Source organism: Falco biarmicus, chromosome 10, assembly GCF_023638135.1.
Source record: "Falco biarmicus isolate bFalBia1 chromosome 10, bFalBia1.pri, whole genome shotgun sequence".
NCBI lineage: Eukaryota > Metazoa > Chordata > Aves > Falconiformes > Falconidae > Falco > Falco biarmicus.
Window position 1 is genome coordinate 26,340,970 of NC_079297.1, and position 12,661 is coordinate 26,353,630.

General features: G+C 39.1%; 1 protein-coding gene across 4 annotated transcripts in view; it reads left to right on the top strand.

Moving 5' to 3' along the window:
- HIPK3 (homeodomain interacting protein kinase 3) overlaps positions 1-12,661 on the top strand; it is a 113,677-nt gene that overhangs the window by 82,340 nt on the left and 18,676 nt on the right. For all 4 annotated transcript variants that reach the window (XM_056353327.1, XM_056353324.1, XM_056353326.1 and 1 more), the window contains exons 3-5: positions 6,309-6,432; positions 10,488-10,607; positions 12,423-12,509. In XM_056353327.1, the coding sequence (XP_056209302.1) occupies positions 6,309-6,432; positions 10,488-10,607; positions 12,423-12,509 (331 nt within the window). The remainder of the gene's footprint in view (positions 1-6,308; positions 6,433-10,487; positions 10,608-12,422; positions 12,510-12,661) is intronic.

Consider the following 12,661-nt stretch of genomic DNA (forward strand, 5'->3'; position numbering starts at 1 on the left):
TAAGACTCCTATGAATTTTGTTGATGTTCTTATTCTAATAAAATGGCATTACAAATAAAAATTATTCTGACCATGAAGAAGATTGTGGAGGCTTTTTTTTTTCTTTTTTTTTTTTTTTCTCCAGTTTGGATCAAGAAATTTGCTTGAATAGCTCTTACTTTTGTGGAACCGTAGTGATTTTAGTATGTAGGAAAGGAGATACAGATACGTTATCAGATCGGTGACCTGTGTATTCTGGTATTTTCCCACTGGAGAAGATTTACCATAGCAGAAAGTTGCATTTCAGTGTCTTCTGATGCAAGTTTCTTCCAGCTCTATGCAATTGACAGTTGTGTTTTATTGTACATTGATATGAACCTTACTGTTTAATCTAGAGCCATTGTGGGTGTTTTTTCTTGATCCATTCTTAAATACTCTTAATTACTTTTTTTTTTTAATCTCAACAGTGGCCCATAATTCAAAGGCTAATTGTACTGTGGCTTCAAAAAACCCCACTTTTATATTTACATCTGAGATTAAAGGGGGGTGGGTGGGGGTTGATTCCTTGGTCTTCTATAGTGAGGCAGGGCATTAGAAACACCTGGCTGCGTTTCTTCCCTTATTTTATATATAATTTGCATAATGTTACTGATCATTCGTTCTTTCCTAAAGCTTTATAGTTCTAACCAGGGTTTCTTCTTGTACCCAAGTCTCTTCAAGTCTTTAATTTATATTGTCCTTCTCTGCGTCTTTTCTATTTGATGTATCCTTTTTCAGATGGGGGTGACCAAAACTGAACACAGAATTCAAAAGTGAGCACACACTATTCAAGGTGAGGGAATATCACTAGTTTTATATAAGGCATAATAATTTTTGATATATTTGTCCTTTAAAAATAAATACTGATATTTTTTTCTCTCAATTATAAGAAATTTTTCTTGAGTAAGCTTTAAAGTTGTCTGGTTTTTTTTCGTTGGAAAGTTGGTAATTTATAACATTAATTCTTATGGGTAATGAATGAATGAATAATGTACATTAATTTTTGCTATGGCTTACTATACTCCATGTACGCTCTACTGCCTGTCATTGTGTTGATCTAATTGCATATCTGAAATTCCTTCTGAAGTCCATCACAAATGCACTAGAGAGCCAATTGTTCTTTATATCCTTCGTCATCTGCAGATTTTGTCACTACGTGGTTCATTCCCATTGCATCCTTCAGATCATTGAAGTGTACTTGCCTGTGGGGTTTTTTTCTTGTGTTGCCACCTTGGTTTGGATCCCTCTATACTAGAGTTTCTCCTGTGTTCTTGCAGATCTCTTAAAGGTCTGCATTCCTCCACACTCATGATAAAGAATGGTAGTTGAAGGTAGTGAATTGTACATGAGCATACTCATTAAAATGCCCATTACCATCTCTCATTAACTTATTCACTGCATCTGATCCCTCTCTTAGACCTCATTTCTTCAGAAGAATAATTACACATTTCACAACCCATATCTAGTTATTTCTTTCATAAAGTATATGCTTGCATTATTCTAGTAGTGGTAGTGTGTGGGGGGGGAAATGTTATTCTAATCTGTCTTTTGACTGACTCTTGCAAATTGGTTTTGTTTACATGAGTTCTCTTGATCCGTAGGATGACTTTGACCAGGTCATTAATAAAACAAGATAAACATTCTATGCTTTCGATGACGTCTTTGCATTAGTATTTGTTATAACAATGACAGTGTGTTGTATCCAGAGCAGATAATTATTAGGCATTGTTGCAATGAGCATAGTAATGTTTGGCTTCTATGAGAAGAGTGTAGGTTTTGTTGCATGCTCATATTAGAAACTTTGTCTCCATTTCGGAACGTAAATTCTCTATATATGAATATAGAGAAGGCAAAATTTATGGAGAGCCAGTATTAAAATTCTTATTCAGTATGTTTGAAACTGCGAAGTTGAAATGGCTCAATAAGGCTTATGTGCCTGTTTGGAAAGTATTTTACTGCAAAACCCGTAATTGATGAGGTAAGGTCGCCAAGGCTATACCAGCATTCCCAATGTCAAGCATCTTTGGATAGGCAGTAGCGCCTGGGGAGAGGAAGTAGCTCAGTGTTCCTCACACAGCACTGTTACCTTCAGCTTCTAGTGTGGAAGTTGGTACGGGTGCTAGCTGAAGGTTTTGGTCTAGGAGAGAAATCACATAGGTGTGTTGAAAGAAGTGGGAGATGTGAGGGGAGGAAGACTCTTCCTATACTCTTCACTCATCTGGAGAGTGGCAGCCTGGTGGTCAATAAATAAAACAACGGCATGTGATAGACAATGGGTACGTTGACCCTCTCATACTGCCAGGAGAGAAACAGAAATAAAAATTGCTCAGCCTTTAGTCTTGTTTCCTTGATAGGTGAGGGCATATGTGTGCTGTGTGTATATCCTGTGACCTTCAGTGGGATCTTACTGGAGAAATTATTTGAGTGTTAAACAGAGCTTTCCATATAATTAGAGTTCTGGAAAGCTGCTGGTTTTATTGGTTGATGCTGTTCTTCAGTTATGTACGTTAACTGTTGGGGTTTAGCTTTTTTATTTAACTTATGTTCTAAATTGAATTTCTAACCAAAGACTTCTAGGTAAGGAGCATTTGAAATGGCTTGACTTCTTATGGGTTTTGTCGTGGCTTATTTTTACAATATGGTTAATTCTTGCTCTTTTTCCCCCCCAGTGTAAAGGTTGGAAGAATTTTTCTGTTACTGAGCTGAATCTTTGATTATTATTTAGTTTTGCTTGGGTGGTGTTTTTTTTTTTTTTTGGTTTGGTGGTTGGGTTTTTGGTTTGTTTTTTGGTTTTTTTTAATCCTCTGTCAAGGCATTATATGACTTTTCCACAAATTTTGTTGCTTCGTTCTAAGCCGGCTAACCTGCTGGAGCTAAATTATTTTATGAAATATACTGGTTTTTAAGCAAGTTAACGGAACAAATTGCGTGGTTTCTTTCTTCCTAAGCTTACAAAACCCCATAGAATAATATGTATGTTCATGATCTGTGATGTAATAAATAGAAATGTGACTATCCAAACAAGCAGCTGAAGCAAATACTCATTTGCATCTTTCATCTTTAAAGATATTTCCAATTTAAAATGCTACTTCAAGTGTTGAGCTGTGCTCTTACCAAGCGAGAAAGGAGGATTTCAGGTGTATTAGTCTAGGAATTGTTGCCCAATCAAGTGAATCCTATATATGGCATTTTAAATGAACTTTGCTGTTAATTTTTTTAATTAATATTTAATTAACATTGATAGGAATCTTGCTTTTAATTTCATATAAGTACATTTAATTAAGACTTGGTATTCCTAAGAAGTTTTGAATATTCTGGGGTTCTCCTTTCTGATATCTTGGTATGGGATAACAGATGCTATTTACTAAGTTGGGGACTATGGTAGCTTCTGGTGTACTGAACATCTTGTAATCTGCAGTAGATACCAAGTGTTAGTGTGTGTGTGTGTGTGTGTGGTGGTTTGAGAGGGAAGTACTAAGTGACACTTTTTTTTTTGAGTAATCTGATGTTGAAGTGACTGGGACATCTGGAGTTTCTACCACTTGATGTCTGTTAGGAAAGGGAATGCTTTCCTTTCAGGCTGCATTTAAAAATATTTCTTGTATGAAAAAAGAGCTATTGGTTATCTTAAAAGAATAAAAATTGACAAATGACTCCATCCTCTTTAACCCTTTCCTCCTCCATTGTCCAAATAGATTTTAATTGGAAGTTTACAAGAAGAGAGAGGAAAAGGTGCTTTTGAGACATAAACGAGCTGTTTTCTTTTATCAGAAATGTTTGAGCTGGTTGAGACCAATGTAAACATAATCAAAGCCAGTACAATTTCTCCTGTAAGTTTTCTGTGGGAGAGTTGCTCCATTTTTAAGAACCTGCATGAGGCCATGGTAGGAGATGTTGAACCTGAAAACCAGCAAACTTGGTGTTTCTGTGGAGCAGCCGTTCATCTTCCTTACTTCAAGTTAGCGTGAACATGGGTTTTGTTCACCTCACTGTAGCGTGCTGTGGGTAGCTCTGCTGGGGAGCACATTTATTTCCTCTTCTTTTCTGCACGGTAGGTCAGGTGCTGGGAAGTGGCGAGCACTGGTCTTGCCTCTCCTTCAATATGTTCCTTTACCTTAGAATTGGTATTGCTTTTATTGTTATTGCAGAACTGCTTGGTACCCGTGAAAAACCAAGACTGCTGCCTTTTGAAATGCAGTAAATATTCTCGTCTTTTGGTCATCTTATCTTTCTTTTATTTGCAATCGTGTCCCTCGGAAGAGGCGAGCAACAGACTGACCGACTGCAGCTATTTTTATACGGAGCTCATACTAACTGTTGAGTAAATGTAAGAGGTTTTAAAGAGCTTATTTTAGCAGAAGCATTTGTTAAAGCCCCTATATCCATAGGCTGTGTGTATGTTCATTAACTATTCAGGGCCGTAAGGTAATACTACAAAAGGAAGTGTATTTTAACAGAGATCTGTAACAACCATACGCAGGCTGGCACCCAGCCAGCGGCTGAAGGCAGACGGTTCTTACTGCTATTTCGAGTCTTGTGGCATCTAGCGATATTAAATTTATGGCTGGGATAACGAAACTAGCTAATACTTACTGCAGTGTCATGATCCCACATGACAAAAATACTTACGTTTGATCCCCAGAAGTTTATTGTAACCAAATCTTTGAAGGCAGTGGAAAACTGAGCCTCTCCAGTTTCACTGCCGGTGGGGCAAGATTTATCCTTCATATAATCGCATCCGAAACGGTTTGTGACAAGGATGGGAAGAACTGAAGTGCTGGCATGAATGGAAAGTACATAAATATTTAAGAGAATATCCTGTAGACTTTCTTATCTGTGGAAAGTCTCGGATTTTCCCTGTAGCAGAAGCCAGAGTGGCTTCCCTGGTCAGGGATGGGGCAGAGCGTTAGGAGTCCTTCCCCGGAGGAGAACGTGCATCCTTGGAGCTTGGAGTATCCACATACAGTTTCTGCCAGCTGCTCCTTGTGGAAAGGGATGGAGATGCTTCAGCTCTTGGTCTGCCTAATAGCCACAAAATAGCTTCTCTGTCCCAAGGTAGCATGGAAGTAGGAATTTGTGCCCAAATCCAGTACGTGTCAGCCAAGTAAAGAATGTTTTGATAAAGGTGTACGTCAGAGGAGAAGGGAAATGAGATGCGTAGGAATTTACAATGGTCAGAGACTGTTTTGTATGTGGAAGGTCAATATGACAGACGCAGCATGTGCTGAAGTGTAAGATTTTTAAGCTTTTACACAGGTGAGAGAGAGTGAGTGTGTTACCTGGTCAGTTGAATGCTGCTGCTCTGCCCAGCTGCAACAGGAATTACCTGCTTAGTTTTAACCACCTTCCTACGGTTCTGTGACATGTTAAGCTAACAATAGACCATCTGTTTTAAAAGTAAATAACTTTATAGTGTAGTGCTTTAAATAATATATTTCCAGGCGTCTTTCTATATTAGCATGCAGATATATTTTAATTCTTTTTCATTTTGTTAATAGTTTGAATGAACTGGGAGGGAAGGTTTAAAAAGGACAAACGCAATTAAAATGGCTATCTGTGAAATACTTGGGGTTTGCTCCGTGCAAACAGCAATGTTAAAGCCCCTTTAGCAGCTGTGTCAATACCAATTTTTCTGGTTCTTGAGTACAGAAATAAACTCAAATGCTATCGGTTAAATAATTCACGTTGTAGGTGAAAAGTAAGACCTGGTCTCTTTAGCAAATGCAATGTTTTCATTTATGCGATTTAAAAACTTATCACATTGAACTGATTCGAGTGTGTTAAGAGATTTGCAGTTATGCTATTTAAAGTATCAATTTAATTAAGTGTACTGTCCAGTTCGGCAGTGTGCAAGCGGATTTTCAGGTAAAACTTTTTGTTTGTTTTTGAGATAAATTACTGTTGTATTCAGAATGTAGTTACAGTCATGTGACATTGAGTGGGTGAATCGTTTGGGACATACTGGAGGAAAGGCAAAAGTGTTGAACCAGTGACGTTCTGTTTTTCAGGCATATCAATTATTTTCATGACCATAGCAAACTGATACTTGTAGGAAGAAAACATCTCGGAGCTGCAAATTTTTACCGTGGATTATCTAGATAAAGAAAAAAGCAATTTCTTATGCTCTGATTTTATAGAAATAATTAACCTGTGTTTTCAAATAACAGAATTTTTTTTTTTTGTTCTGTTTTGGGTTTGGTTTTTTATTTATTTTTTGTCATGTTGGTTTGTTGAATTACCTTTTTTTCCCCCAAGGAAAAAAAATTCAGTAACCCGTGTTTAATTTGCAGAGCACCAGAGATCATACTGGGATTGCCGTTTTGTGAAGCCATAGACATGTGGTCGTTAGGGTGTGTGATTGCAGAGCTGTTTCTTGGATGGCCACTGTACCCAGGAGCACTGGAATATGACCAGGTAGTAGAATCAATTTCACGAGCATATACATGCTTTCTGCAACTTTAAGAATTTCAGATCATTAAATCCAGGATTTCAAATGTTAATCATATCCCCAATTAAGCAGTAGTTCTTCAAGTCTGTTCAATGCTTTTAATTTTGGCTTAGTGATTGTCCTGGAAACACAAATCCTGTTTCTAGACCAAACTGTACATTGTACTGCTTTTCTGAATTAAATTTCAATTTGTCCTCCCCACCTCCACCTTGCAAAATAAGTGTTAGCATTGAAACTGCTTTTTATGATGAAAACCAAAGTTTGTGGCCACCATCATTGCATTATAATCTCTCTTTCTCTTGCCACGAATGGGGTTGACTCCGGAATGTTCATTCAGATGTCAGGATTAGTTGTCTTCTGAATAATTCTTGATGTTTCTTGGAAATCCAACATTGCTCAAAGATTCGAAAGCCTATACTTCACAAGGAGCAAGAATCAACTGTTGCAGTAATATATATATATATATATATATCTGCAGTGGTAAAGCTTGAAGCTATTGAAGCTTGAGTTTTCAGCTACTGACACCGTTGGCATTAGTGAGCTGACTTAAAAAGTTGTTTCTAATGAAAGATGTAGAATACTCTCTATTTAAAACACTTAGAGAAATCTTTAATTTTCTAGTATAATGTGGAAATTTGAAAGACATGTAACCAGCATTCTAACTATCCCTGTCTGGTTTTGAAATTCGTAAGTGAAGAAATCTCCTGGAAAATCCCACATGTGACAGCACTGGCTTCTTACTAACTTCTACATCTTTGATGCAACATTCAGTTTAGGTGCAGTTCCTCCAGCACATTGTTTAGGTTATTCAAATCCTGAGCTTCATGGAATGGGCTTTTGGCTCCCCGTGCTCAATAGATCAGACCTACTTCTCTAAAAATTCATTTGTTTAAAACCACTGTCGGGGGTTATATTGATTTTGTGTTGATTTTGGTAACATTTCATATTTGTTTACTTCATTTACACGAAATTCAGTGTTTCATGGGTAGGAAGTGAGCTGAGTGGAACATCCATTGATGCTTTGATGCATCTAGAAGACCTTTGTGCAGGGTGTTGCTGTTAAAATGGGGAATGAAAGAGGAAACAACTAACAACCATGTAATTCACTATGCTTGCAAAGGAGAAAATGAAGGCATTTGTTTTTTGGAAAAAATCTGTACTATTGTCTCAAAAATTTCCAAGAACTTGTCAAATTTATTTACCCCTTTGACAGAAACTGCAGAAGATGTGGACTTTCAAAAAAAAAAAAAAAAAAAAGGCGAGGGGGGGGTGGTGGTGCAAAATATGTAATTTCCAAGATTGCTTCCACTTTTGAACCTCTTTCTGCTGTAAATAGCTGTTACAGGGGGTGCTGCTGTGGGTGAGGGGGGACCTGTAAGCCCAATTCATGGTCTTCTGATCACGATCAGACATGCGGGCAGATGCTGCTTCTTTCGGGATGTGGAATGTGGCTTTGGACCACATCTTCAGTCACTTAGGATGAAGTAGGGGCTTGAATGGTGCAAAGTGCTGCCTGTGTCCTGATTCTTTCCTCAAATTAACTTGTGATTTGTCATGATGGCAGCAGCCCAGACTGTTAATTAATGTGTGCCAACGGGCTTGCATAGCTGTGAGCCTCTGACTTCTGTACAGAGAGCGGTAGCAGCGTAAAGCTCATTCTCATGATTACGAGGATTTTATTATTTTTTTTCCCAGAATAATACAGAGTCTCATTTGAAAAGAAAAGACCTTCTTTCCCCCGCTGCCCTGCAGCCATCTTACCGTATAGGAAACCCAGGCAGCTGAAGGCGGTTCAGTACGGTGCACAGAGTGCCTGCCTTCATGGAGCTTGTTGGCTCGGCTCTGCTCAGTTCAGAGAGCCAAGTCCTTAGGACAACACATTCCTGTCACTTGACTCTTGCTGTTGTAGAGCCAGGGCCATCATGGCTCAACCTCCAGATACTGCCGGACGGTGCAAGTAAACAGCAGTGTCACCAACGACGACCACCTTCCAAGGTGCTGTGCTTCATGCAAAGGACTGCGTGGATTAGGGGATGATCATGATGCCTATGAGACTTTCTGCTTGCTTTACAAGTTAATACTGAGTTTAAAAGACATCTAGTTAAAGACAGACATATTCAAGTTTGCTGGAAGCATCGGTTAATAACTCGTCTAGCAACTTGTCTGATCCTCGTGGTGGAAGAGGAGTTGTCACCTCCTCTGCACCAGCAGGAATTACCTTCAATCAGGCTTGTCATTGTGCTCGAGCAGGTCTGGAAAACTTCAGAGAAATTTGATTCAGGATTTTCCTCGGTGCACATGAGTACAGCAGTTGTAGGAGATGGCTCCCAAGGAAATTCCTTTCCTCCTGCTATGTATGTGTCACCAAGTGAATGAACAGGCACGGGCTTTGTGCTGCATTTCCCTCTGTCCTTCTGGTACGTGGCAACCAACACGCTAACCCTTGGAAGGAAGCTCTTGGTTATTATATTCATTTGTGATTATAACCAGTAACAGCTGTACTTCTTAGTGAAAAAGAGCTGTGTCTTCTGAGCTTTAATACTCGTTAAAAACAGGCACAGGTGCTTAACTGCTAAATTTTTCAATTAATGCTTTGTATTTTCCCCCATATTCTAAGACCTTTATAGTATGCTTAGAAAACAGCTAAATGATCCAGAAACATTTCTGGTCAGAGTGGGATTCTTTTTACTCCCTGATGTAGGAAATTATGGAGGATACCAAAAGTTGGCAGCATTGCATTTAGTTCTTCCCCACTTTGGTCTGTCACTTATTTTTCAGCAGAAGCCTCACAGGTACCTTTCCTCTCTGCAGCCCATCAGTTTTTCTCCTTAGGTACTCCAAGCTTTCAAGCTACCTTCCATAGAATTAATCTTCTCATCTCCCAGTTCCTGGTTCATTGTATTTCACTGCTGTCTTCTCTTGATACTTCTTGTTTTTTTTCTTCCATTCTCTCATTCCCTGGCTGCTCCACCTTTTCCAGGGGCTGCTCCACACCAGCAGCCCCTCTGTGGAAGCGTGTGGTGTGGGACCCTGCCCCATGCCCTTCAGCCCAGGCTGCTAGAATCTGTACTCCCTCCATCCTGACCTGCAACAAGCTCAGTTTTCAGTTATTGCCAATTACTATTCCCACTTGTCTTTCTTGAAGGTGTTTTTTTAATTTTTAAAGCAGTATTACTTGTGGGGTAACTCCCCCCTTGTACAATGAGTTAACATGACATGCACAGTAGTTAACGTGTTATGATGTGTTTTTCAACAGGTTTCTTTCAAAGCCTTGAATCTTAACTATTTCAGGTAGTACTTTGATCATCAACTATAAGAAAGGTAACGCAGAATGCATAGTAAGTCATCTTCTAAAATAGATGCATGTCAATCATTTCAGTGGAAAAGAGCATCTGACCATTTCAGGCATAAAGCTAGTCTGTGCCCATTGCGTTCAGGAGCAGTATTTCTCAGGTGAGGACAGTGTCCTTTGCTGGATGCCTAGAAGTTGTACATACACTCCATTTCCAAGTGGAACATCTCCTTGAAATGCAGGTGTGTCAGACGTGTAAAAAACTGATACACTGGAAGCAGCAAGTGGGAAGGATTTTTATCTAGTTGCTTAATGAGAATATGCAAAAAAACCCCATCAAACTTCTGTACGTGAGCAAAGCACTCCTACTAATTTTCCTGTTTTAGAACGACAATATTACATTTGGGATTTGAGTGGGTTGAGGAGGTGATGACAGCCATTCTCCCCAGCTCTTCGTTTCTGTGACCAAACTTTAAAACTTTGCTTATATAGGTCACTTCAGAGGTTTATGTATGGCTTTCTCTGAGAGACAGAGAGAACAGTATCAAGCACTCAGTGTTGGGTTTCTTCCCTATGTAAGATGTAGTTGTTGAACTACGGTGCTCTGAGGGTTGTTCGTTTTGCCATTCTAAAAATGAAATCACAGGCTTTTAACTGTGGATCACATTTTGAAAATTGGAGGTAAATTATTTCCCATGTTTTTTGTTTATTTTTTTTTTTCTTCCTCAGATTCGTTACATTTCACAGACTCAAGGTTTGCCAGGAGAGCAGTTGTTAAGCATGGGAACGAAAACTGCAAGGTTTTTCTGTAGAGAAACGGATGCACCGTATTCTAGCTGGAGATTAAAGGTAAACAGTATAATGTAGTAGAAAACGTATTATTTTGCGAGCAGAGAAACCAGGGGCCAAGATTCACTACAATACCATTGCTTCCTTTCTGCATCTCCAGTGTTTTTTATCAGTCCCTGCTCTGTATCCCTTCCAATTGTCCCGTTCCCCAAAAGCAGTGCTCCAAGCTCATGCCCGCCTTCCCCCCGCCGGCTGGCGCAGCTGCTGGGCTGCACGGTGGCCAGTGCTGGCTGCGAGTTGCAGAAAAGAAGTTTCCTATCTCCAGAGGTACTAAATGAGGTGTGGTGGTTGGTTTTTTTTTAATGTTTTTTTTTTTGTTTGTTTCCTTGCTCAGTTACTACTTTTCACTTCACTTTAGAGAATTTGACTCTGAGACCCAAACTGCTCTATCAAAACTGGCTTCAGGAGTTCCTAGGAGGGAAAGGAGATTAAGATAGAACGTGACTGTATACAGCTTGTTTTGTTCATTCAGATCTTCTGCTAAAACAGACTTTGGCTGAAAGCTGCAATACAACGAAAGCAGGCAATTTTTTTTTTTTTTTTAAAAAAAAAGTAGTTTTATGGGCTGCAACACCTTGCTTCCCTCTAAGCAACGTTATTGTATGGTAACCATAGGCAGAGCTTAAACTTCCTATGCAAATATATTTTTTTTGATTTTTCTTTAAATTGTCTTCCTGGTGCATCTTCACCAAATTTACGGCAGACTCGGGGAGTTGGGAAGCAACTACAGTTGGCATAAAACTTGTGCAGGAACGAACAGCTGAGGAGCTCAAAGCACAACTTGCGTAACCCTCCCCAGTTACTTGGTAAATCCCCGGCGCGCGTGGTGCTGAGCAGCCGGGGCCAGTGCTGCCCTGCTGTAGGGCTGCGGGGTTGGGTTATGTAAGGATTCTCCAATTACACCGTCCTGATTATTCCAGTATTCTGGGTTTTCGGGCAGTTGATCATTAGGTGACAGTTTACATCTGGCTTCTCTGTATCGGAGAACATGAACGAGTTCTCGATGCAAACAGCCCTCCCCGTTTTCAGAAGCTGTTACCATGCAGAGGTTCATTCTCTGGCATCAGACTGCTGTTTTGGGGGAAGAAAGGAGTTTTGGTATGGACCTTTTGTCATTACAATTTTTCTCAAAGTTAATTTTGGAAACTTTTCTGTAATCTGTATCTTTAAAAGTGTTTTTTCCCCTGTAGTCCTGCTTTGCCTCATGCCACACCAGCCTACTGGTGCTGTCTGTGTTGAAGATGGAAAATTGTAACAGGAGGTGGTATTCCAGCTCATAAGTCACTGATGGGTGATCACATTCATTCTCTAGGATTTAATTGTGTATTTTGTATTGCAATATTTAAAATATGCCAGCTGTTGTGTACGTGGAGGAATAAAAGTATGAAAATAACAAAAGTGAAAGCAAAGAGAAATCCAACAGAGACAGCCTGCATTTTGTTTCCTTTTTTTACAGCAGTGTTGCTGCTGTTTGGAGTTAAATGTCTGAGTTTGAGGAAATGAGTGAAATACAAGTAATAGAAAACCTGTGATACATAAACATATAAGCATGTGAGAGAGTTTCATTAAACAACTCTTTGCTAGGCTTGTAATCCAGTACTGTGCTCAGTCAGACGTGAGATTTAGTAGGTTTTGTATTTTGGTTTAGAAAATGGAAGTAGTCTGCAAAGCAGCATACAAATATACAATTGCAATTTTTAATATTCTTTTTTAAAACAGGGTTTTTAGGCCAATAAATATGTAAGGTTACTTTGTAGTTCTGAGTGATCTTTATTGTCAACTTCTAAACTCAGCTTTCCTTTTCTTTTTTTTGAGACATTGGAAGAGCACGAGGCAGAGACAGGTATGAAGTCTAAAGAGGCCAGGAAGTATATTTTCAACAGTTTGGATGATATAGCGCACGTGAGTATTAAAGCACTCTTCATTTGCAAAAGGAACGTGTGGGAATGACTGGTGATTTCAGTAGTTTTGAAATAAACATCTTTTAGAATATTATTTATCATGTGTCAGTCATATCCATTCTTCTCTGTATATGTTGCTCTGAGGAAAATGTC